The sequence below is a fragment of the Thamnophis elegans genome, chromosome 10, assembly GCF_009769535.1.
Source record: "Thamnophis elegans isolate rThaEle1 chromosome 10, rThaEle1.pri, whole genome shotgun sequence".
Classification (NCBI taxonomy): domain Eukaryota; kingdom Metazoa; phylum Chordata; class Lepidosauria; order Squamata; family Colubridae; genus Thamnophis; species Thamnophis elegans.
This window is the reverse complement of record NC_045550.1, coordinates 32,471,607-32,498,862: the sequence shown is the minus strand read 5'-3', so window position 1 is coordinate 32,498,862 and position 27,256 is coordinate 32,471,607. Positions and strand designations below refer to the sequence as shown.

Genomic DNA, 27,256 nt, shown 5'->3' with positions numbered 1-27,256 from the left:
CGAAACATTAGGAACATTTTTTAACTTTAGATTAATAGTGGATGTTTATAATGGATCAAGCATAATATTATAGTAAGTCTGATGATCCATTCTAGAGTTTTCAAGGGTAACCTAGAGTTTTCAGGGGTCTTCACTCTCAAAATTCAGTGTTTGAAGAAGCAATACAAGTAGTCGTCTATTTACAATCATTCATTTAGCAATCATTCAAAGTTACAATGCCATGGAAAAAGATCACTTATGACTGGTTCTTGCACTCAGGATCATTGCAGCATCCCCACAGTCACATAATCAAAATTTGGGGGATTGACAATAAGCATGTATTTATGGTGGTCTCAGCATTCCAGGACTCCATGATCACCATTTGTGACCTTCCCAGCTGGCTTCCAACAAGCAAAGTCAATGAGGACGCTGGATTCACGTCACTGTGTGATTCATTTTACAGCTGTAATGATTTGCTTAATAACTATGGCAAAAAAGTGTAAAATTGGATGTGATTCACTTAACAAATACCTTGGTTAGCAATAGGAATTCTGATCCCAGTTGTGATCCAGGACTATCCGAATCAGCATAAAATAGCTCTTTGTTCAGGATAATTGGAATGATAAATATTTCAAAGATGATTTCAGTGACATATTTAACTCATGTTTGCTTCCCCCTCCTTCTTTTTCCTCTGCAGCTGACTTTGGGTTTTGTGCTCAGATAACTCCAGAGCAAAGCAAACGGAGTACAATGGTTGGAACACCATATTGGATGGCTCCTGAAGTGGTCACACGGAAGGCTTATGGCCCTAAGGTGGATATCTGGTCTCTAGGTATTATGGCTATTGAAATGGTTGAAGGTGAACCTCCCTATCTCAATGAAAACCCTTTGAGGGTAAGTACTATAACAAATCTAAGAAACCAATAGTGGTGAGGAAAGGAAGCAGTTGAATTCATCCCAACCCTTAGTTGTACATAACAGAGTGACATTTATTATTATAGTATATATACAATGCGAGACACATTGTGAGCAAAATAAAAGTAAAAAGCTTCTCATTGAAATAATGATGAGCAGCGTGATGGGCATCTGTCAGTCTTTTTTTGGTTTTTCCTTTTTGGGTATTTCTATTCAGTTTTTAAGAAAACCAGGGTTTTCTGAAATATACTAAGCATGGGAAATATACCATAGAACAGGGCTCTCCAACCTTGGTCACTTTAAGACTTGTGTACTCAGCATAGCATATCTGGCTAGGAAATTCTGGGAGTTGAAGTCCACAAGACTTAAAGTGGCCATGGTTGTAGACAGCTGCCATAGAAGACTACCACCAAGATTGAATAATCATATCTTCAAATTGTATGTATACAAAAAAAATCAGCTTTTGATTTATTAATATTAAAGATTTTTTTTCTTTACAGGCATTATATTTAATAGCAACTAATGGCACCCCCGAGCTGCAGAGCCCAGAGAAACTGACTCCAATATTCCGTGACTTTTTAAATAGTTGTTTGGAAATGGATGTAGAGAAAAGAGGGTCAGCCAAAGAACTACTACAGGTAAAGAAACTAAAGTGTTATAAATTTAAGAATAATGTTAAATATAAATAAAATACATTTCAATAAGGGGAAGATATGAGAAATTCCCTAGTCTGATTTTTTGGGGAAAGTTGCTGCCTTTTTAAAATTCTTGGCTATCTAGATAGAATCTTCCTGTTCCTCTTGTATGCAACAATATGTACTCTTCTGGAAAGAGAGGAGCTGTATGTGCTTCTACAATGCCATACAGTAAACCAGTGGAAAACAGACGTCTACCCTTTCTCTTCCTTGACATATTGCAGTATCCCCACCATTCTGACTATACCTCCCTTTTCCACTTCAGCTTAAACTGAGATTAAAAGTCTGTCTTTAACATATAGATGCAAGGTTCACATTGCTAATACAGGAAAATTGTCATGAAGGGAAGAAAGGAAGACAACTACATGGCCTTTGTAGATGCTTGTAAAAATATACTAAGGATAGTCGCTATTGTATATAGAAGGATGACATCTGCAATTCAGTGGAATTCCTTAGGATAGGAAGAATTTGCAGAAGTCTTGGTTTTGTTCCATTCAAGAAAGATATTGTTAGTGCCATTTAATAAAGTTTAACAAAGTTTGAAAATTAAGAGCCACAATTTACTGGACTTACTTTCATCTTATCTCTATTCATAGCGTAGTAGGGCAGGTAGAATCATAATTATTTAAATATTCTGGTAAAGAAATGGTGGGAAAACATTCTTCTCCTTTGCTTCTTCTTTCTTTTAATGTACTCTTATCATTACCATGTTTGTGTATAATTTAATCTGTGGATTGCTTTCAAAGTATTTGTTTTGAAATGCTATTTTGAAATACCTATCCATTAAAACTTGCTGTTTCTCTTTCCATTAGCATCCTTTCTTGAAATTGGCAAAACCTTTGTCAAGTTTGACACCACTGATTCTAGCAGCCAAAGAAGCCATGAAGAGTAATCGCTAGCATTGCTGTTGTGTTCTTCATCATTCCTGGTTTTGTTTGTTTGTCTGCTTTGTTTTTTGTTTAAATCTTCCTATAATATACAAGTTGTTGCTCTTGTTAGAGATGTTGAAAATCCGCAGAAGGGAAAAATTCACCTCAGCTCTAAGATACAAGAGAAGAAAAATGGTGATAATAGTGAACTTTTCTGCTAGTCTTGAAGAAGTTGTAAACTGAATCACTGGCCTTTTTACAACTTCTATAGACAACTCAATATTTTGCTATGCCAATGAGTTGTTTTTCAGTGACTTTGCTGTACCAGTTCCCATCTGTGTTCTGATTTGAACATTTGCAATACTTGAACAATCGATTCAAGCTTTTAGAGGGAGGTATTACTGTAATCTGCTAACCTTTTTTCACCTTAGGTTACTCAAGACAGATAGAAATGTGAAAGTTCCTCTTTCTCCTTTTAATATGCAGTTAGGTATAACCCTTATGTTAACCATCCAGATACCTGGGGACTGTAATTATTCAGTAACAGTTCTGAAACAAAGAACAGAAAACGGAGTGAAAAGAAAGCAGCTCAGCACAACTGGATGTAGAAATTTGTGCATGGACTTTGTAAAATAAGGGAAAGATGCCTCTGAATGTTAGAGGGCAAATGCCTGCTGGGTAATGGGAAAAAATATTTTCTTTTCAGTAATGAAACCATCCTTTGAGCTTGGGGAGAAAACCCCCACTCCTATGAATTGTCTTCCATTTGTTCCTTGCCTGTGTAGGCTGATTGGTAACCTTTTAAAGGGATATCTTGGAAAATGTGTTGTTTTATAGCAAAGTGCTTTATCCATGTTCTGACTTGGGCTATGGGCTACATGCTGGTGCCTTCTGATTTTTAAATTACCTTTCTTTGTATTAAATACATTTTGTATATGTTGTACATTTTCTCTCCAAAACAAATTTAAAATTGTCAGGACTAAGAGGTTTCTTTCTTTATATATATATATATATATATATAAATATATTCATACTATTTCTACTAATAAAAGACCTGGAAGATTTGCAAAAGATCCAAGATTTTTATACGATTCAGCTGACTAAAGCCTCAGAACACCGGAAGTGCTATTTTATACAGATAGAAATGGGAGAGGGAATAATTTAGGTTCAAAATTATTGGAACTGTCTTGTGAGTGACTAAGAAACTTTGTCTTGGTGATTCTTAGTAAAAAACTTTACTAAGGAGAAAAAAAAAGATAAAGTGCCTCTCATGATAAAAGAAACTGATTAGATTAATAAAGTAAGCCAACATCTGGTTAAATGGGGCAAGATTTGGAGTTTCACATTGCTCAAATTTAAAATCACTGTATTTTTGTGACTTTGATAGAACATTTCTGAATAATAATGTGCCAAATAATAATGTAAGACATTATTTAATTTGGTGCTACAGTTTTCTTGCATTCCTAGATAGTATTTTTGGGAGAACTTCTGAAAGTCCTAGTTAAGAGGCTGCCTCTTGTAGCTTTTCTCATGGTCAGTGCTAAGCCCTTTTTCTATTTGTGAACAATATTCAAATACGAAGATCATGATGAAGGTATTGTAAAATGGCTGCTGGCCATATTCCAGGTTTTGGTCCACAATAATACAAAGGGCTCTAATTTTTTTACACCTTGGAACTTTTTTTGCTTTCTGATTGATACCAGCAATGCCTTATTAATGCAACTAAAACAATTCCACACTTGTACATCCATATCTTGTCAAAAGTATTACTCTAAAAATCGTGTAACAAACCAGTCTATTTATTTTCAGAATATTTTGAATGTGCTTTGGTTTGGTCCAAGAGGGTGTCATGTTCTAGTCTGAGATGTATTTTTAAGTCCAGTTCCTTCTTTTAAAAATGGCTTTCAATGTTAATACAGAAGTTAAAATAATTTTGATCTTATATTGATAAATTTTTAAGACGTTAAAAATTCCAGTTAATTTAATCTTTTATTGGGTCTTTGTCTGTTGCTGGCAATGGAATATGTAGAAATGAAGGCTTCTATGGATATGTATGTTTTAGTGTTTTTTTATAACAGTATGAAAAGGTAGTTCCCTTCAGAATACTTAAAATTCTTAATGTTTATTGTCATAATAAAATGGATTTTAGTAGATAATGAACTGAATTTTAATGATGTTTTTCAAATGACTCAAAAATTTCTTACAATGGAATTAACACAGGAGTTGAAATATGTTGTACACTTATTACTTTGCCTGAAGGTATCCAAGTACTCCAAATTGTGTCTATTTGATATTCTTAAAATGTAATATACAGCTAATATAATAATTAAATTTTGTGCCCATTGTTCATTCAAAAAGATTGAAATCAATTGATGGGAACATTCCATTAGATAAATAAAACAACAAAGTTTTGTTTGTAATTTGTATACTTTGGATTGAACATACGTTACTTGTTTCAGACACAGAAGTAGAAATTACATTAATCAGATTTTCAGGAATAAAATGAATAAATATTGGCTGCTTCATTCAGTCATGAAATACATATTTCTGAAACATAATTAGTGTTGGTCAACTTAAAACATTGAGCCAGATTGAAATTTAAAACTCCATCTTAAAGCAATTTCCTAAATCAAAATACTGTTTTGTGGAAATTGCTGAAGAGAGAGAGGAGATTTTAATTGGATAACTTTATGTATTTGTCACTTTATATGACAAAAAGTTCATGAGTATATGAGTTCATAAACAACTCATCACTTCCATCAAATAACTAAATCAGTTTTTGGATCTTAGGCAAGATTGCCATGTATGTTTGATGGTGTGATACTGTAATGAGAAAACATATTTCATTAATGCAAGGTTATCTGGAATGTTTAGCTCTTATTCTCCCCCCCCCCCTTAATGTAAAGTGAAGCATGTTTGGTTTGGGTGGTGTCATTCATCATTTGAAATTACATCCAGTTAACTTAAATTATCAGAGTCAATTCACTTTTCTGTTTGAGTCAATTAAGTGCTGAAGAATTTGTTTTTGTAGCTGGAATTAATGATTTCTTTATTTGTTCCTTTCTTATGTCAGATGGAGATGGAAATAATGCAAGCTTTTAATTTTTTTAATTGTCCTCAAATTTTGTATAATTTAATCTCATTCTGTTATTTAATGTTACCACGATATTAACTACTGTATTGTCTATGTTTAATGATTCTTTCAGGGCTAGAAATAAACATTTTTAAAATGATTGAGAGATCTTTTTTTCACCCAGCACCTTGATTAATAATAGATCAATCAGATAACATTTGTGTTTACTTGTGTATGGCTTTGGTGATTCATTGGAGCATACTTGCAGTGTCATTTGTCTTCAAAGCTTCCATGACAGTGAACCAGCTGAGACATCTTGGTGCTTAATTTCTTTGCTTAATTTCTCTAGACAAACAGCTATAAACATGTTAGAAGAGTGAAAAATATGAATTGATTTGTTGACCATAAATTTCATTTAACAACTGACAGCAGTAATTGAATGTTAATTCAGTAGTTTCCTATACCAGTTTCTTATAACAACCCTAACCAGTGAACTATCACTGCCTATTACTTTAATCGTTTAGATGATTCTTGAACTGATTGCCTTTTGAAAGAGGTGCCAGGGGACATCTTACATTTACTACATTTAGGGGTTGGGTTTTTTTGGTAATGAAAGCAATTCTATTTCAAATCTGGTTGAGGCCAGTATTAATCTCATTAATTTTATGCTAATAATTACTGGGAGGGATTTAAAACATAAAAAATATAGATGACACAAAACCAAATGACGCTGAATAGTTTGTCATCTGTATTATGTGAAATTGACATTTTCAAGCTTATCATTGACTTAAGGCTGTAATATTACAGGTAGAAAAGTTACAACAGTTCCTTTAGTGACCGAAGTTACAATGGCACTGAAAAAAAATGACTTATGACCATTTTTCACGCATTTGTTGCAACATCTCCAAAGTCACGTGATCAAAGTTCAGACACTTGGCAACTGGCTCATTTATGATGGTTGCAATTTCTCAGGAACTCACAATATATAATTTATCTGAAGAAAGATAAGACAATGTTCAATGATGTTAATAAGGGCATTTTAAGTTCTGAAGCAAGTTGAAATATTGTAGTAGAGAAGTCAAAACAGTGACAAGGAAAGGATCTGTAAACTACCCAGAGTCATCTTGGCAAGATGGGTGGCATAGAACTCTTAACAATAAATAAAATAAATCTAGAACTTCCCCTCCATACCAATGAGATTTTAAACTAGCATCCATTGTTAGCGTTTCCCTATGTGTGATCTGAACTGCTGAAGTTCCTCAATTGCACAATCAAGCAAATACATGCAGAAGTCTCCATAGCCTTCCTCAGGTTACAAAAATAAGAAAAAGGACATTTTTCATGGGACAGTAGGGAAAAAAGCTTGATAAAGTTGGAAGGAAAATGTAGAAGGAAAAACTTGCAATGTCTTGATTGTAACAATAAGAACAACTATGGGTATCACTCTGATAATGGTTAGTCACTAACTGAAGATAACACTTTTCAAGACAACTGTCTAGAGGGCTGCCATGAAGCAACATTGACTTGAAGGCAATTGATAACAGTAGTAGGAAAAGCCATTATCTCTAGACAGTTAAAAATAAGCTTTTGAATTCAAGAATCTTAACTGCTTTGCCCTTGAAGTCACCTGCTGGTTTCACTGGATTCGAGCCAATTCCAAGCTGCAGCTTATTAATGTTTTCTCTTAGAGGAAAAGGCTTGGGTAGAGTTTCTAGGGATGGAAAAGGACTTAAGTGGGGTTTACTGGAAAAGAAGACCAAAGGTGAAATTCTGGTTAGAGCAGTTGTGAAGTAATAAGGGAGCAACATTCTATCTGAGCCAGTTTCTCCATGGTGTTAAATACGTTCATTTTCCCAGACAATTCTGTTACCCTATTAATCTGGTACCTATCAAACTATGCCACGTTTTCTTAAATATGCTTTTAAGGGAAGATTAATAGTTTCTCCTCCCCTCCCATGCAGTGAAGATTTTTTTTTGGAGTGAGAACATACTACCTCTCCAGTGTATTTACCAGAATGTCTGGACTAAATGTCTCAATCATTTTTTTCTTCTCAGTTGTAACTCTTTGTGAATTTGCTAGGCGATTCTTCAAGAGAATTTTTCCATCTAAGGTGTATTTTTGTCTTGCTGGTGAATTAGCCAATTCCTTCCAGCTATGTGCTTGCTACCTTGAATTGAAGATGCTAAGGGAGATTGGCCCATGGGGTGGTGGCTTTGGCCCAGATGTGAGCCTGACTCTCTTATTCGTTATCTTCTTAGCTCATGGTGCTTCTTTTGATGGAACTGCTGCCAACCCTGTAGCCTCACTTCAGGAATTTCTAGCTTTGGATTGTTCTTTTGTAGGCAGCATTGTTAAAATTTTGGCTCAGTTTCTAGGGATGGAAGCAGCTTGCGCTTTTACCAAGAAGTATTGGTCCAAGGAATTTACTCACTTCCATATGATCCAGAACTTAATGGCCCAGGATTGCAGCTCATCTCTCAATAGCTCTATTTCCCAGGGCATTTTTGTAGAAGCCATGGGTTCCTTTCTTTTACAGTTAATTATTCTCAAGCTTCACACCTGCTCTCCAATGTACAGAGTTCCTATTGTGGCCCTCAGTATCACTGCCTTGACCTATACAGGTAAGGATTGCTATCCAATCTTGCTTTGATGTACATTGAGAAACTAAAACAACTATTTAATACTTGCAGTGCTTCTACATACCTATGGCATGCAATTAAATATGTTTCAATGCTTACATTCTATTTACATCAGCATGATTATTATAACCTGCCTTTCCTACTTCAGAAGTGATGAAAAATGGAAACAAATCTTGAAGCATTCACTAGAAACTATTTTTTTTACTATAATGATGAACTTAGTGAAAAAAGTATATTTTCCCAAATTAGACTCTTAAGGTTTCATATAGATAAAGTATTGCTGGTTTTGGCCTCTGACCTTATGGCAACACAAAACATAGAATCCAGAACTACTTCAGTTAAAGAGAGACTGTAAGAGTCTGATAGGAACAAAGCATTAAATAATCACTTTTTTGTTCAGTTTATCAATTTTCATTGTTATCAAAGAGGTGCAAAAATTGAATTATCTCCTGGCTGCTAATAGCTGCCAGCTGTGATGATTCTGCTTTCAGATTTAGTATAATTTTTTGGTCATCTAGTTTTTCTATTTGCATTGCTGCTGTCCATATCTGCCTTAGAAAGTTAAATTATTTGGTAAGTAAGACTGAATATTCTGCATTTATTCAATTATGTATTAAATTTCTTTGATTAAATTTTCAGTTCAGACTTTTCATCTCTCTATTATAACTATCAATCTCTTCTTGGATCCTTGGTGACTGATTCCCAGAGATACCTTGTCATGCCATTTTAGACACTCGTTTAGTTATTTTCAGTGGGGTATCAAAGTCCAACTTTCCCCAAACTGATGCCCTCCAGTGACAATAGTTACTGCCTCTCCTGAAGTAAATTCTGGGAACTGAAGCTCTAGCACAAGGATGGTCTAAATATTCACGATGCTAAATTTATATTGCCTTTATTGCATCGTGAATAAATAATGATCAGCAATTGCAAGATACAGAATGAATCAACAATGTGCAAGTAAACATCTGTTTTCAAAAGCAGAGCTGTTATTTCATAGACGAACAGTATGATGGGATATATGTTTAATAGAATCTGCAGTGGAGGATAGCACAGATACAGTATACTGGCACAATGTACTTAATATACTGAATTAAAAGACCTTTAAACAATAATGTAATCTTAAATTCTTGATTACAAGGTTGATGGGAGATGTCTGTAACTGTCTTAAATGAAGAGAGATTTTGTTTGTATTTACACTCCTGGTGAGTGTTACTGTGTTGTGTTTTATTTGTTGGTGTATGGCTATTTTTCCATTAATATTCTACTTTGCAGTTAAAGATGTTTATTTTGGTATTCTTTGCTTAATAATTTTTAAAAGCTTCTAGCTCACTCATGTGCTTTCTAATTTATTAATCTGCCCACAGTGTAGTGTGGCAAAACAAATGGGGAAGAGTACTATTGACTCCTTGCAGTGGTAAAGATGACAAATAATTGAATCTAGCAACAGTTCTAGGAATCAGGTATAAAATATTGGTATAGTAGTCAGCAGCTGAAAAGGATCCACCTAGACAGAGTAAGCACAGATTTTTCTATAGACTTATATTTTTACAAAATGCCTCCTGTTTCATTTTAAACCTCTCTTGAAGTCTAATATGTTGCAAAATTTTATATCCCTTGCCTGATAATCATAAAGTTGGAAAAGTTATATTGCAAAGTGAAGGTAGTCAAGGCGCTCTCAAAATGGTTAAGAAGCCAACATGGCAGAGCTGCATGCAAATGTCTTTAGGAATGTAGCCAGATTCCAGCATCAATTAAATGTTGGAAACACATAGGAGAACATGCAGCAAGGCTCTTAAACCTGTGTTTAAGCCAAGTGTAAGAGATGAGCAGGTTGAGCCCAAAGGTGGGATCAAACACATCATCAGTTTGGAGCTGCTGTGCTCCCACCAGAGACCCAAATAATCATCTACTACTACTACTACTACTACTGCTACTACTACTACTACTACTACTACTATGCACACAAACACACACACTTCTGATGACCCTTATCTAGTGCCAATTGGCTTGATTATTAGTAGATCAGAGTCTTGTGTATAGATATCTAATAAACGTGTTGTGCTCCTGTTCCTGGATACTTGCACCTGACACTAAGTGGCTCATGACTTCTATAATTTTTGTATTGCATCTGGAAAATAATTGTTGCTGTAAATTTTTGTGTGATGTGCAGTACGGTATTTGTATGATTCTGAACAAGGTGGACGTGAGTGTTAATTGTTTAACATGTAGAACATCACTGAATTAAGAAAACAAGACATGTGAGATAATTCTTAGATGAGTATTTTATTTCACATAACATTTAAATGAGATTTGTCTTTAAGGTTGGCTGATTTTCTAAATATAGATTAAAAGGTTGCTTTCCAGCTACCTGAAAATATTTTATTAAACTTCTAACTCAATTGTATGCAATCAGAAATATTTGCTTCTAATCACTTTCCTGGTAGATATGCGAAATAAAATGGCATTTGTGCTAATCAACTGGGTATTGGGATGTTGCTCTTTGAGGGGAGTTTATGTGAGTATCCATTGTATTGTTGAATTCTTGCCAGGTGGTGGTTCAGACTCTGAAGTAAAATGGGAATCCCAAATAAGAGGAGAGGTGTTAAAATCTCTCACACCTAGATCGGTGCTTCTCAACCTCAGCAATTTTAAGATGTGTGGACTTCCAATTGCTGGAATTCTGGGAGTACATACATTTTAAAGTTGTTGAGGTTGAGAAATGATGCTCTAGATCAGTGTTTCTCAACCTTGGCAACTTGAAGATGTCTGGACTTCAACTCCCAGAATTCCCCAGCCAGCGAATGCTGGCTGGGGAATTCTGGGAGTTGAAGTCCAGACATCTTCAAGTTGCCAAGGTTGAGAAACACTGCTCTAGATTGACCTACTGTTCCCAGATGCTGTTCCTTAAAAAAAAAAAAAGGAAATATTCAGTAGTTAGGGTGGAGTCCTCCTGTCTTTTAACTTTTGCTCCAATTTGAACATATTGAATCTGATTAACTGGGGCACATGTTCCTACATGCACCAGACTAAGAAGAATAGATGGATTAAACTGTTTGCTTTTCCTCTGCTGCAGCTGCACCTGTCACAGGTGCCTTTTTTAACCCTGCCTTGGCCTCTGCTATGACCTTTTCCTGCTCAGGAAACAGTTTACTGGAGTATATGCAAGTTTATTGGCTGGCACCCATCTCAGGTGAGGCTCTTCCCAAAGACTTCAGGAATTGTAGCAGTTATTGTAACAATATTTGAATTCATTTAAAGGAACTGTAATGTTCAAACTAAATACAGGTAATCTTCACTTAATATCACCTGTTCCATGAATATTCAAACTTGCAATAGCTCTACATGAGTGGTATTTACAACGGGTCCTCAAAATTCTGGCTGTTGCAGCATTCTGTGCTCATGTGATCACTATTTGCTATCTTTATTGCCAGATTCCAACAAGCAAAGTCAGTGGAGAAGCCGGTGGTGAAATTGTGCCCTGCCTGTTATACTGCCCAACCAAGTGGCCTTCCTTCCTTCCACCAGCATGACTACCTGGGGCTATGTTGCATTTTATTCCCTTCTCGTAGTGGTAGAGCTACGCCTTTCCTATGTATTCTTGCTTCCCTGCATCAAAGCAGCTTGAAGTAGAACAGAACAAACTACAATAGCCCTGACTTTGCCCTTCTTCCAGTGTGATGCCCTGCACTGGGCTTCCTGAAAGCTGAGACAGGCTTTCCAGATCGCCAGGGTGGCTCACTCTATATCTGCATCTTCCACTGTGCTACTTCTGCTGTTTTAGACCTGAATCCTCAACCACACACAGTGTTACTGGCTAGGGGGATTTGCAGAGAATATCGCCTAGCTCCTGGGTTCTAAGCAGCCAAGATAAGTTTCCAATTCCATTCCTTCCCCTCTGGTTCTTTGGCTACCAATTCAGCTCTAGATATGCCTTGGCCAGCACTCAGCAGGCATGTCTAAATGCCCTCCTACAGTTCTCCCTCTTCCTCTTGCTAACTTGCTACACCATCACAATAAGATGCCAGGGTCAGTGGTAGAGAGGAACGCAGTGATAAGTGGCTGATTTCCTAAGTATTTTGTGAGTGTCCCAGGGATGAGCTGGCCGACAAGGTGAGTGGTGAGAGTTATGCTTAATAATTGTCTGAGATTCGCTTAATGACCAAAACCATGTTGGTTCATGAAAACAAATTATTCACCTATCTAGGAAGCTTATAGAGGTTAACAAAGAAAAGAATAATTTTAATTAACTGAGAAAAGAAAGTAGTTCCATTTTCCCTTATGGAAATAAATTTGCATATGTTTTAATAACAAAAATATGGAGAAAATTCTGGAAGCAAAATAATATATCATTAAGACAAATTAAAATTGTTGTACTGTTAATAGTTGGAACCCAGGCCTGAATTGTTTGAAAGTACTGCATTAAACAAGTATATAACTTCAAGTTAAATTGTAACCATCCAAAAGCTTAATTCTGACCTTCTATAGCAGCACACCTTGTGAAAGGCGAAACTTAAGCCTCTAATACAAATGCATAGTTATGGGATAGCAATAATTATCAACATTAAAAGAAAGCTTACTGCAGGGATCCTTTCCAGAATGGGGGACACACATTGACTCACAGAATGATCTATTCTCCCCATCTCTCCATTTCCTGATCACCATCACATTTTTTTCATTGATATGCAGAAGCATACTAATTAAATAGTAGTAGTATTCTGTTTATATAATCCTTTTGAATACTCTTGCTTCTTAATTGTTAAAATACTGTTAAAGGAAGACTTTATATAACCAAAGCAACACATTTTTTTGGGAAATGGCAGAACAAAAATCCATTTTTCTTTCTTGAGTTTTTGGGGGCTTGCTCTTCTTTAGCAGTTAGACTTATATACCACTTCATAGGGCTCTCAGCCCTCTCTAAGCGGTTTACAGAGTCAGCATATTGCCCCCAACAACAATCCGGGTCCTCATTTTACCCACCTTGGAAGGATGGAAGGCTGAGTCAACCCTGAGCCAGTGAGATTTGAACAGCAGAACTGCAGAACTGCAGTCAGCTGAAGTAGCCTGCAGTGCTGCATTTAACCACTGTGCCACCTCGGCTCTAATTCTTTTGTTCCAGTGTGAGAAAAATACTTGAAGCCTGGTCAACCATGCAGATTTTTTCCCCTAGCTTTTTCTTTCCAATAATTTGTTTGGGATTTCAGCAGAATCTGTGTTGGGGACTGTATAAGTTTGCATAAAGAAAAAAAAGATGCATTCCCTGGCTGAATAGTTTTATATTTTTTTCCCAAAGCTGTCTTAAAACATATTACTTTTGTGAAAAAAATACTTTCTTTCCCACTCTGTGTGTAGAAGCAAACTGAGCTGGCACCTGAATCTTATTTCAACAATGATGCTAGGATAGTATCTCTCATTGTATGAGCAGCAGACCAGGTTCAGTTATCAGCCGGTTCATCATTCAGCACGTCACTGTTCTGTAACCTGTGCCATCTACTGGTCTTGACCCCTACTCATTCTTGTCTCAAAGAGAAAAAGACGTAAATCACAGCAAATCAAATAGATGAAAATTTCCTGTTGCTGTTTTTCCCCCTGCAGGAATGCTGTTAGCCCTCTTTGTCTATCAAGGAAATATTCCACGCTTGTTCCAGACAAACCTGCTTTATAGTCAAAAGAAAAAATACAGAATATTTAAAGGGAAAGTAACGTCAAATTCTGTTGCTGAAGAAAGGCAGACAAAAACAGAGAAGAAGAACAGCCGTTCTGGACTGATTAACTGAACAGAGCAAAAGGGATTAAAACTGCTGGATGGAAGGCAAAAGCTACTTTTCTGTGTAAATGGCAAATGAGGCTAAGAAAGAGCAGTTCACATGATATTATGATGTTCCCAAAACTGACCTTCAAATTTGCCAAATTTCAATTCTAGCCAGCATGAAATGTGTACTATGTCTTTTAATTGTGGGAGTTCTAGCGCAACATATTAACCAGCAGAAAATTGATGAAGAGTGTACTATTAGATGCAGGAAATAACAGCCTTTCATCAACTGTTACAATTTGCATTCATTATTCAAATAGGAGTTTAATGCTATATGTTCAGGCCATCTTCTGAAGAAAGTGGCTATTCCTAGGTAGCGGGGGTGTTCTTCAAACTATGGTATGCTTTTGAACAGATAAATATATTTTTATCTGCCATGGTATGGCATAGGGTATGGCTTGAAATAAATAGTGAAATTTTAACACTTTTTCAATGTATTAATAAATTTCATGTGGAATTGCACTTGTGATTTCCTTTGAAAAAGTAAAATGTTACATGAGATAAAATGTTATATGGCCTTTCTTTTCAGACTCTTCTTGAAATTTAATTAATACAAGCAGCAATCTGGGTTACTTTAATGCAATTACACCTATCTGATGGTCAAAATAATGTGGCTATCATTTCTTATTTCTTATTATGCGCATTTCTGATATGCGCATAATAAGCATATAGAATACAATTGTGCTATATTCTCCAAGGTTCTCTTTTGGTGATGTATGAAATATCCCAGTGGTGGTTTCAAAATTTTTTGGAACCTCTTCTGTAGCTGTGGCCTGCTTTCCGGGTCCCCTGGTGGAACCTCTTCTAACTGGTTCAGTAGATTTGACGAACCAGTTCTACCGAATAGGTGCGAATTGGTAGGAACCCACCTCTGAAATATCCTTAGTCAAATATTAATACTCAAGGGCAAACAATACAGTGATAAAAGATGCCTGGAGCTGAGTAATAAGAGTACTAGAATGGTATCCTTTTTGAAGAATTTGGCTTCCCCATTGAGTTACCTTGGCAGAACGCTGCAAAAGGGGAATCACATGACCGCAGGATATTGCAATAATCACAAAAATGAATCAGCTGCAAAGCATATGAATTCTAATCACGTGACCATGGGGATGCTGCAATGCTCCTAAGTGAAAATGGTCCTCATTTTTTTCAGTGCCATTATAACTTCAGTCATTGAACAAACTGTTGTAAGTCAGGGATTACCTGTAAATGTTTTAAATAAATAAATAAAAACTGAACTAAAATATGGCTGCTCCTAATGCTTATTGTTTAGTTTCAACTACCTTGATATGCGTTTTGAATGGGAAGTGATAAACAGCATAAACATAAAACAGTGCCAAGCAGAAGAGAACAAAAGAGCCAGCCTGCAGTTTTTAATTTCTATCTGGGTCCCAGGAAGAATCTGTTGATTTCAAGGTTTATCTCAAAAGCCCCTTTGACACTTAATTATTGTGTTTGGTGCCAACGGAAACAGGTTTATTGCAGGTTAAGGAGATATGATTGAGAAAGGCGTCAGAGATTCTGATAGACTGAGGAGGTTAGAGATTATGATCTAGTTTGAATGCTCAAAGGAATTGCATTATGTTACCCATTTGATTAAAAAGAATTATAACTGACTGTTCTGAAATGTGATAACAATCTTTTCTGCCTGTTCCACACACCAGTCTTAAACAATTTCTCTCATTGTCATAGATCTAAATTGTAAGTTAAACAGTAATTCTGTGTTGGTAAATGCCTATCATGAGGCCCATAGAGTATAGAAACTGCAGTTAAGGTCAAATAAACATACAGGACTGTATTGATGTGTCATGCACAACAATATCATTGGGTGCTTGGATGAATTTATTTGTGCAAATGAAATTTATAAATGAATACATATAGATGGAATAGAATGTGAAGTTAATAGGAAGTATTAGATATGTTTGCCACCTAGAGTTGACCATATATATATAAAAAGGTGAGATAAAAAAAATCTAATAATGACATCATCATCATCATCATCAACAACAATATATAGGAAAACATACAGAATAAATTCAGACTACTGAATTTCATTTACTTTTATCACCATTATGGACATAAATACAAATGCTTGCTTTTGAAATTGGCATAGATTTTCTTAGATCAGAATTCCCCAGTCAGCCATACTGGGAGTTGAGGTCCACACATCTTAAAATTGCCAAGGTTGGGGAATCCTACCTTAGATATAAATACATACATAACTTGCCATAACTGCAAATTATCCATGATACCACTATTTATTCCTGTTTTCTACTTCTTCCTCTTCTGTATATGAGACTTGTATATATGTAGGTAATTATGGAAGAATTTGTATGGATTCATTTCTGTGTATTTTTCCTTCAAACAGTCTTGAGAATCAGTTGAGACATTATGTCTATAGCCCCAACATACCATTCAAAGAATAATGTAGTTCTTGGATCTTGGTCCAACAAAACATTCAGTCTGTAATCTTTTCATAACCTTTTGGAAAATGGACAGTTACATATATATAATGGAAGATACTAATCTGAAACCAAAAATAGCTGAGATTTTTGCATCTTCCTCATGGTCACCTAAGGAGGTGGCATTCCAAGTTCAAATACAGAGAATCAGAATCCTGAAGATTCAGTAAACTATACTTTACTATCTCTAAGACTACCTCCAAGGTGTTCTTTTTTCTCATCACCAAGATAGAATAAATGTAAGTTAATAAAAAAGTGCTACCTCTATGGCAAATTATCCCCTTCCTTCACTTTCAGAAGGAAGCTGGCAAAATGGCTACCCTAATGTGAAGAAAATGATGGCTTCTGTTGCAACTTACGGCAATTGCTCCTTTAAATTTTCTTGTATGGGAATGGAAATCCTGACTTCAACATTAATAGTTCCAAGCAAGAAGAAACAAACTAAGAAAACCTTTGGTTACTTACTACATGAGGAACTATTGTCTCAGAGAGAATAGGCATTACATAGCGTACCTGAAATAAATAAATTTAAAAAAAAACAGTTGTGAGCTGTATCTGATGAAAGCTACATTCTGATAGCGGAAAAAAGAACAATACACTTAATGCAGGAAAAATGCCCATCCATCACTAACACCCATAAAAGTTCTTGCATTAACTTAAGACTTTCCCTTATGGAAAGTGTCGTAATGAGAAATAGCTCTGCAAATATCCCCAGACTCAGTTTTCATCCTCCACAAATATTTCAATCTGTTTTTCATCTCAGTTGACAGATTGGAGTTCTTGCACCATCAGTCATACAATGGCACTTTGTGCTAAAAACATATCAGAAGATCATACTTTTAACTAATAAGCACGATAGTTTTTGTGGCAATAAAATAAAACAGAGACACTTACATCATCTTTTGGATTTGACACATGATTTGATTAACGGAGCCCAAGAAAGGAATCTGCACCGTTGAAATTAGCCCAAGCTGTTCATAGATAAGGAAGAATTGTCTTTCTTCTCAGACAGGTTTATCTTAAAAAAAGTCCACCCACCATAATTGTTTTGGTGGCTGTATAAACAGAATCAGTATTTTTATTGTGAGCTAGTCTTGCCTTAAGTTGGCATAAACCATGGACTGCCTGGAATTCTCCATTTTATTAATGAAGCATTACTAATGGGGAAAAAAAGCTACAAATACAAATATAGATTGGGGATAGAGAGAGAAATTCATTCAGTGACCTCATCTCTCTCTCTCTTTAGTTAATATCTGATTGAATGCCTCGTTTTAAGAAAAGTGGCAAATAGTAGCATTCTTAATTCCTCCACACAGACTCTGTTAATGATTCATTTAGAATTTGACTAGCTAGAAAATCTTCCAGACATTTAAAAAAAAAAATTGTTACATAGTGCCATCTACTGGGCTCAATGCAGAAGAACCTTTTCAGTATTTCTGCATTGAATTTCATTTTGTTTTGCTTCTTTCTTAGAAAATGAGAATGAGACAAAAATACTATTTGGGTTCACACCATACCTTACTAGTTTGAAATGGCTGGGGTAATTTGTGGCTCCACATCTAATTCTATGTGAACCAGCTTTCTTCCCAAAGTTCAAAAGAGAAATTTTATTTCTTGTTAATGTGAATTCAGCAATTGTAATTTGGAAACCTGAATATAAAGCTATTGATTGAGGTTAAATCCAGTCCGTGTCTTATTCCAAACCAGGATAGAGACACAGACAAAGGAGAAAAAAGTTTGAGGCAAGCTGCAATTGGAAAGGTGGTTTATTGGCCCAGGAACAATGGGAAGCAATGACAATAGCAAGTGTTTCTGGAGGTAGCTAGCAAATTGAGATTGTATATTTTATTCTGGTGAGGGGGTAGTTTTCCTGCTTAGAAAGGATTAATGTCTCTCAGAGCAATTCATTTTGCATGTGGTGGTTTTGCAACATATTATTGGCTTTATGATTAACTGTCTATGTCTTAATTATTTTCTAATTTGCCTCGTCATTCCCATCCCTTATTGGATGGATCCAAATGCCTAAAACCTAATCCTTGTAATCTGCCCCTTTTAAAAAACCATTCTTGCACAATGGTGTGAAAGTGTAAATAAACCCCAATTAGAGCCAGTTTGTTTGTTTTCAAAGCCATGCACTCATATGAGTAAGAGGTGTAATAATCAAGGCAAAAATAAAACCTATCCAAAAGAAAATCCATGGAAGCAGAGAGCTGGGGAAGAAGGAAACCTGAGGTCACAGAATAAACTAGTTTTTGCAAAGGGAAGTCCTAGCAAAAGGCCCATCTAAACAAATGAATACCTAGGGTGCCAAGTTAGAAGGACATAGTTGTAACAACAAAGCAAAACAAAACAAAAAATTACTGCCCAGATTTGGTGGCAGTGGTGAAGAAATTGCCTCAGAGAGTTCTTAATTGTTTGCACCTTGTGCAAATGGCAGTGTGGTGGCATCCTCAGCATTAGCTGAATTTCTCTTCAAATGCTTAGGTTGCATATTAATTTGAAGGTGATTTCCTGAGATTAATATCTATTCAGTAAATTCAATTGTTCATCACTCTGAACTTGCCCAAACATGCCTCTGCTATGATGTGTATGATGTATTGCTCAGTGAGTTATGACTTATTGTCACAGTGATGATTCTCCTGATTCTCAGTGCTCTTCTATGTATATGCAACAGAAGACAAGTGGAAAGACAGAAAATAAACTTGGTCACACCCATGTACAAGAATGGCCTTTTAAAAAAACAAGGGGGGGGGGAGATTGCAAGGATTAGGGTTTAGACAAGGTGTTTTGCTAGTCATTTGATATGGAAGGGAATGACCTGGGCAAAGCACATTAGAAAATAAATAAGATATAGACAGCTAGTCTCAAAGCCAATAATGTCTTGCAAAACACATTGCAAAAGCTTGTGCTAGAACCTCCCTATCAGGAATGGTTGGTTTTTTTTTCTGGTTATGTATACAGGAAGATCTATCTGACATTAAATTTTGGACATTTCCTCATTGGTAATTCACAGTAGAACCCAGCCTTTCTTGTAGTAATAGAGTTGTTGTCACAGTGATCTCTGTCCATGCTCCTCTGTATATTACACTGCAGAAAATCAGGGGCAAAGACTGAGAAAATAAATATTAGGTAGTTTGCAACATATCCAATGACGCTGAACCACAAAGTTAAATTGAGGTTCCCACATCATTTTATGATGAGCTTGCAAATGGCCTTCCAATAATCCCAGAAAGTCCCTGGATGAATTCCTTTGTTTCGGGCAAAGTTTAGCAGTTCAAGTTGGTACTGAAATGTGGTGATAAGTATCATTTTGCAATATTTAATCTTTTTAAAGTGTCAAGTTTACTTTTGAGAGATGGTGGTATACTTTTTAGTTTTTACTGTGGTTCTACCCAGTTTTCGGTTTTGACTGTAATCGGTTTTGGCATTCCACTTCAGGTAACCACTTCAGGCATAGAAATCTGTTATATCTTCTTGCCGAAATTTGTCAGGTTTTAGATAGGTCATCTAAACCTGCCTATTTAGATCAACTAAATTAATGCAATTCTGTTACTTTAAAAGAATAGAATAGAACAGAACAGGTTTCCACATGTCCGGTGGTCTGATAGTTGGTAGGATTTATTTTCTGTGAAATGTGGACAGTATCTTCAAATGCTGTTCAATTATAACAAAGTTAAAGATACTTGTTTTCCAATAAGGTTCAACCTAAATACTGAAGTTTCAAATCACCATTATTTGGATCTGGCTCCAACCTCTGAATCAGATTGAAACAAATTAGGCTATTTTAGAATAATCAAATCAAGATTCAAACCATATCTAGTGGTCAGTACATGCCCCTACTTCAGTCATATGAGAAAATATAAAGTCCTGAAGTGATTAACAAGAAGTTAGATTCAGTAAAGTGCCCTATCTTGAATGCAGAACCCAAAAGTCAACCTCCTAACTGATATGTGTGTGTGTGTGTGTGTGTGTGTGTGTGTGTGTGTATTCTCCTTCCTGCTTCCAGTTCTAGTTGCATAGCCTTGAATGCAGAGAAAATGACAGTAGTAAGTCCATTTACTACTTTAATCTTGGTGGTATTTTACTTATGTTGCTAAAATATTGTGTCCCTTAATCCCTCAACTTCATTAGATTTTTTATAAATTTTGAAGCGATGAAATTAGGGTCTGGATCTCTGTAGACAAGATGGAATAATTTCCTGTGGTAGCTTATGTGCGCTTATTGATCCAAACCCACACTTAGTTCTTATGACAAAGTTCAAAGGTCATCAGAATCCTGAGGGATGCAGTTTTCACTTCTGTGTCTGACTGCAACTATCAGCTTGATTGTCATAATGACCTTTTAGTGATAGCTTTTGCATGTTGATGATTGACTAAGGAAGAACAGCCAACAAAGATCTTTGCTAGATCTTTACTTGTGGGGATCAGCAAATCCAGAGAGAGGACAGGCTGTAAATTTAAAGTGGGAAGTGAGACATAATGAAACAATGAAAACTAGTTTTCCTTCTGAAAACTCAGAAAGATTTAGATTCAAGTGATGCCATACAGTATTATCTTAAAGCAATTTAGGCAATTGTTATTTGTAAGTAATAAACTAGAAAGATGGATAATAAAAAAGTAAACTTTTATTATAACCATAGTTAAGTTTGCAATCATATTTACTATAGAGGATATCAAAAGATTCTTTGTCACTGCACTTTTTGTTCTTCTCTCTTTCTTGGTTCTCTCCATTTTATATTAGTTTGCATTAGTATTTTATGTTTCTAAGTTTAATACTTTTAGCAAAACTTATTTAAAAAGTAAGTAATAAACTGTCTTTAAAAATGATAGCATATTGTAAAAAGATGGGCTTTTGATGTTTGATCATCACAAACAGCTTGGACAAATCTGAGCTTTAGTTTTTCATAACCAGCAAATTAGCCCTTCAGAAACAAACATGACCAGCATTCAAAGTGCATGCAGTAGAAAGAGTCACAATTCACAAAAAACTAGTGAAGATGAGATTTGAAACAATAGACAGGAATAAGGGCAAGATAGTGGAGAAGACCTTACAGATGTTTCTGTATGATGCTTTGGTTCAAATTTTTATTTAGGTTTGGAAAAATGCATCTAAGATACAGAAGCTTGGGAGAGCATTAGGAAGAAACTTTGGAAAAATATCGACACTTATGAAATCACTCTACTAATTAATATAAAGATTAATTACTGCTTCTTCACCTGGTTAATTTAAATTAATTTGCAGCCAGCTCATAAAATTTGTCAAATTCTCATTCTTTCAGTGAGCTAGGATATAAATTGATCTAATTAATGGGAAGAACTGCCAATCCTGAAGAAGATATTACCTACATGACCCTTGCAGTACTGTTCCTAGTAGGAAATCTTAGTTAAACCTAAAACTAACCAAACAGTTAAGAACCTGCCTAATGAGGAAATGATCTACTTCTTGCAATCAGCTGTATTCACTCCAAACCACAATGATGCCAAAATAATGATACATGTGAAGTATTGTCATAGGACAAAAGCGTTGGTTAATGCTCGTGTACGTACATGGTGACATTTGCATAATGATATCACCCAGGTTTCATCATTATCATCACTGTCACTAACACCTTGCCCTACTACCTCTGCAGACACTCAGGAGCATAAACTCAGAACCAATTGGTCTCTCCTATTCTTAATCCTATAATCCACTGGGTTAGTTCACCAAAGACAAAGCAGGATACAACATGATTACCAACAATTTCCATCCCTCCCCCTCCCCAAAAGACAACTGTGAGAGGCTGTAGTTAAGGGTGGAAAACCCATGGTGGAGGATGGGAGAAGACTTCTTGACCCTTTTCCTGCCATTTATTTCACAGCAGGTGAGGCAGTCAAATTGTCAGACCTTAAATTACTCACTCTTTTAAGTTTAAAGCCCGCATCTTAAATTGTGCCCAGCAGACAACCGGTAGTCAGTAGAGTCTTTTAGTTCTGGCATTATATAATCTCTGACAGGGCCGGATTTTTCTATAGGCTAACTAGGCTTCAGCCTAGGGCCTCAAGATCAAGAGGGGCCTACATTCAAATTGTTAGCAAAATTAAAAGGATTATATATACTCAGATTAAAGCAAAGGAAGGATAACAGCATTCGGCACAAGAAATTACACTTGTATTATGTTCTACATTTCTATCTCTACGACGTCATTGTTTTTTTTTTATGAGAGCGACTAACTAAACCATACTTGATACGCTCAAATGCAATGAAAGAGGCGGGCTTTATCCAAGAACGACAACTTTGTCTGCTAATGGTTAATTCCGCGATAGCCAATATGTAAATTTTCGGGGGTTGAGCGAGGGGGACGTTTCAGAAAACCAATGAGAAGCCTTGGAGTTGAGGAATGGCGTGGTCCGGGACCAATGAGAAACCAGAGTTTGAATAGGGTGAATGAAGGAATCGGGTTAGCCGTCGTTGTGTGAGGTGAAGAAAGGCTGTCGGGAGCGATACCTCGGGAGGAGGTCATGAGGGGCTGACAAAGTAAAGCCTTCCCGCCCGCCATGTCATTGCATGGGAAGCGCAAGGAGATCTACAAGTACGAGGCGCCATGGACCATCTACACCATGAATTGGAGCGTCAGGCCCGACAAGCGCTTTCAACTTGCCCTCGGCAGCTTCGTAGAAAAATGGGAGGTGAAAGGGCCTCATAAGTGGAATAGCCTAGGGCCTCTTTTCATCTAAATCCAGCCCTGATCTCTGTACCTTAATTAGCTGCATTTTGTATCAAATGAAATTTCAAAAAACCTCCATATAAAATATGCTACAGTAAAAGTCAAGAAAGATTGTAATCGTGGATAATTGTCACTTAGTATGCCCCCTCTAGAAGGGTTGCTGTTAGTGCACTAGCTATAATTATACAAACTTCCTTCACATAAGAGCCACCATGTTAAATTCAACAACAGCAGAAGCAGCACTCTCCAATTGTGAACTGGCTCTTGTACATCAAGAACAGGCTTCATCTCAATTCTGAGTCTAGCTTTCTTTTTACAAATAATACCTCTGTCTTGTCTGGATTTTATTTCAGGTGTTCTTCCCCCAATCCACGACTAAGTTTAGGCAACATTCAGGGCTACTTGTTCTTGGCAGTAAATGATAAGCAGTAATGGAATTGACAGGCCTCAGCATATTCTGTGGATTCTTCTCCCAAGGATACCAAAGTTGATAGTAATGAAAGACACTGAGAAGTCTACAAGAACTATTCACTATTCATTTAGTTTCTGAACATTTCTTTACCAGGGTAGATAACATCATCAGCGGGAGTTTTGTAGAGGTGTCTTGTCTTATTCTAGCTAAAGAAGAATAGGAAACTAAATGGCAAGCTCAGAGCAAACCACTGTCCAAATCTAAAACCCGAGCTACAAGTATTTTCTATTACTTCAAAATTATATTTGTGTAAACCACCTTTGTTTAGTGTCTATATTTATAGATTCATTGACTAGGAATTGTATGTTTTCATCTTTTTTTGTGAAAAACTGCTCTATCTATGCAGAGTTCATTCAGAAGACAAAATATATGCCATAGGAAGCTTAAATATTATTAGGTCACATTTATACACAGGCTTAACTGCAATTAGGATACATCAGAGGTGGGTTGCTCCCAGTTCGGCTGAACCAGTAGTGGAATTCACGCCAGGGTCACAGAACCGGCAGTGACCCAGGCCTGCCACGCCCCTGAACCGGTTCCCTCGCTGCTGCTTAGTCACTGCCATTTTGGATTTTAGTGACTGCACGTGCACAGTTCACTGTAAATTGTTCTGCGCATGTGCAAAGAACAATTGACATTGAATGGTGCACACGCACGCAGCGTGCGTCTGGCGTGCACAGGGGTTGCAAACTGGTGGTGAAACTGGCAGCAACCTACCCCTGGGACATATTTAAATCAACTATTTAGAAAGGCTATTGAGTTCAATTCTCTAAAAGTGCATTAGTATAGGATGATTGCAGTTATACACACAATGTAACAAAATTCCAATCCTATCAGTACTTACTGAAAAGTCCCATTGAATTCACTGGGACTTAAATTTTCTGAAGAATGTCCTGTAATTTGGAGCTTTTGGCAGAACTTGCTTTAATAATCTGTTCAAGGTTGTGTGACGATCAGATGTTTGCTCAGCCAGAAGCTCTTTGTTTGCAGGTAGGGTAACAGATTAGTTTTGTACCTTTGCTCTGCAGATGTTAGCAATCTGTAGGCTGAATCAGCTAATCCTGGGGAATCTTTGCTTATGCATAATAACATGGAAAAATTTTGTAATGTTTTATACCTGACTTCTATGCCTCTTATAGAGAATTGTGTTTCTATACACACAATGTCCTTAATAGTTTATGCTAGATAGTAAACACTTCTGGTTTATAGAGAGATAGTTAGGTTGATATATTGAAGCAAAAATAACTAAATAAGACTAAAACTATGTCACCTTAATAATACAGTTTTGTGGACTACAGTTTTGTGGACTACAGTTAAAACCTTCAAACCATCATAAATTGCCAGAGAGAAATACTGTATATGAATATGGCTTCTGCCCTGGTGCTAAGAATGTAGTTATCTAGGTAAATGTTTCTCAACTTTAGCAACTTTAAGATGTGTGGCTACAGCGTTCTAGGAGTCCAAACATCTTAAGGTTGCCAAGGTTGAGAAACATTGATTTGGGTGGAAGCTCTATTTTCAAAATGGCTTTCTCTTATGAGATAGTCTTCAAATGTTTTCAGTCCTAAAAAATAGACCAGACCAAGAATCACATTCTATGTAAAATGTCTTTTATTAGAATGGCTATGGTAACAAAATCTTACAAATCTGAATGTGCTTTTCAGTGGGTTCCGGATCCCGTTGCAATCAATACGGTGCAATAGGGTTGGGCGTCCCCACATGAACGAACGCAGCATGCGGATGCATACTTACCTCCCATGACGCTCCACGATGCCTCCGCAATGCTCCAGCTGCTTGGCGGAGCGTCGCGCAGGTGCCATACGCTCCGTGCACATGCCGGTAGAGGAGCGCGGGCAGGCGAGTGGGCCCTCCGGATCACCATACCGGAATGGTAGCTGGTGCTCCTGGCAGGAACCGGTATGCTCATACCAGGCCTTATCGGTTGTAACCCACCACTAGTACTTTTTCTCATCTTTCTTTAATCTTCTTGGGAGCTGGGGTGAGGAAAGTAACCTTGTCTTAGACATTTTCATAAATTTCTCTCTTTACATGATGTTAAGTCATGTTGAATTGTCTTGATTATAGTTCTCCATCAAGGTAATCCTCTCTACTGTCTACAGATCGGTTGGGATTGCAGTTCCCAGAATTCTCAACCATTATGCCCACGAATCACTTTGGCTTGAAATTCCAGGACTTGAACTTCCTATATATTTGGAGAGCACTAAGGTGTAAATGCCTGGTCTGAACTGTCACTAAACAAGATTTGATGAACGAGAACAGCTGTCAATACACAAAAGGATCTCACAATTCATATAGAATATTTCTGCTAAATTATCAAAGGCCTTGAAACAGTGCTTTTTTTTCTTCTAAAATTTGTTTTGAACTGCAATTTTTATTATGACAGAAAAAAGTGTTAAATATACGAGGAAAAAATGAATTATCTTTAGGCCTGATTATAATTTTATAAGACCCTGTACAATATTTAATTATATATCTCTGTTCCTTTTGTCTTTTAGTGGAATGTGAGACAGGGCTTTGGATCCCCTGGCATGGAGAAACTTCAAAGCTGGAATATACTGGCAACTTATCAAAGGTTTTAATAACAGTCAATGTTGGTTCTTAAGACTTACATATTTATTTTTATAAAACTACTCCCTAGGAAGAAGATAAAAAAGAATAAACAAAAGAATCACTATTTGCTGAATCATTCCTTTGGAAGTTGAGAAAAAAAAGAGGTTTATTAAATTTTGCTGAGAGATTTGGCAAGTTCCAATGCATCCTTCCCTGACATGGCATCGTTCAAATGTGTTGGGCCAGAATTCCCAAAATTCTTTCAGCCATGCTGGCCAGCGAATGTTCAGCATAGCTTGATCTGTTGGGTTTGCAGTTCTCAAAATACTTACATGGTCATTCCTTTTATGACTCTGAGCTCATTAAAAGATAGGCCTGAGTAATAAGGTTTCCTTACTTGTTTGCAAATATAATACTAATGATTTATTAAACTTGTATGCCACCCAACCTCTACAACTCAGCGGGGGAGCTCAAAACAATTGAACAAATAAATTACAATAAAACCAATAAAACACAATAAAACAGAAGATAACAGATAACAAGGTCAACAAACCAGATGGAATCAAGTGAGAGATCTCATTTTCCTCATCACAGGTGAAAACCCAGTATCTTCTCTGCTCTTCTGAACAATGAGGGGTGGGGAATCCACAACTTGGGTGAATATCATTCTGGAGGGGAGGGTCTGCAACTGAGTAAGTGACTTTCAAGGTCTCAATAGATGGTATTGTTTAATCAGAGGAACCAGAGCATGCCATTTTAATCTGCCTGCAAGATCATCCATAGGGATGAACCCCTCAGTAGGATGTAGGGCAGTGTTTCTCAACCTTGGCAACTTGAAGATGTCCGGACTTCAACTCCCAGAATTCCCCAGCTGGCTGGGGAATTCTGGGAGTTGAAGTCCGGACATCTTCAAGTTGCCAAGGTTGAGAAAACACTGATGTAGGGTATGTGCAGAATGATCCCCTTGTTAAGCAAATAATGTATGAACCAGATTAGAGCTCCCCTGACACCCAGATGATCAGAAAATGATACATTTATAAAAATTGCAATCCAGGATATGACTTTATC

The 27,256-nt window shown here is 36.6% G+C and overlaps 2 protein-coding genes across 2 annotated transcripts in view; both read left to right on the top strand.

Moving 5' to 3' along the window:
- PAK2 (p21 (RAC1) activated kinase 2) overlaps positions 1–5,691 on the top strand; it is a 43,016-nt gene extending 37,325 nt beyond the window's left edge. Inside the window, 3 exon segments of the mRNA XM_032225116.1 lie at positions 677–873; positions 1,395–1,532; positions 2,402–5,691. Coding sequence (XP_032081007.1) covers positions 677–873; positions 1,395–1,532; positions 2,402–2,488 — 422 coding nt within the window. The 3' untranslated portion in view covers positions 2,489–5,691.
- Positions 5,692–7,546: 1,855 nt separating this feature from the next.
- Positions 7,547–14,462, top strand: LOC116513703 (aquaporin-12-like). The gene is made up of 3 exons (XM_032224887.1): positions 7,547–8,153; positions 11,245–11,361; positions 13,764–14,462. Exons 1-3 carry the CDS (start codon positions 7,547–7,549, stop codon positions 13,943–13,945), a joined length of 906 nt encoding a protein of 301 aa, XP_032080778.1. The 3' UTR covers positions 13,946–14,462.
- The last annotated feature ends 12,794 nt before the right edge of the window (positions 14,463–27,256 follow it).

What these genes read in the sequence shown, in the direction of transcription:
- LOC116513703 (XM_032224887.1), top strand. Translation starts at nt 7,547, where the DNA reads ATGTCTGGACTAAATGTCTCAATCATTTTTTTCTTCTCAGTTGTAACT. An exon ending in CACTGCCTTGACCTATACAG is followed by an intron (nt 8,154 to 11,244) that starts GTAAGGATTGCT and finishes CCTCTGCTGCAG; the next exon opens with CTGCACCTGTCACAGGTGCC. An exon ending in TTGGCTGGCACCCATCTCAG is followed by an intron (nt 11,362 to 13,763) that starts GTGAGGCTCTTC and finishes TTCCCCCTGCAG; the next exon opens with GAATGCTGTTAGCCCTCTTT.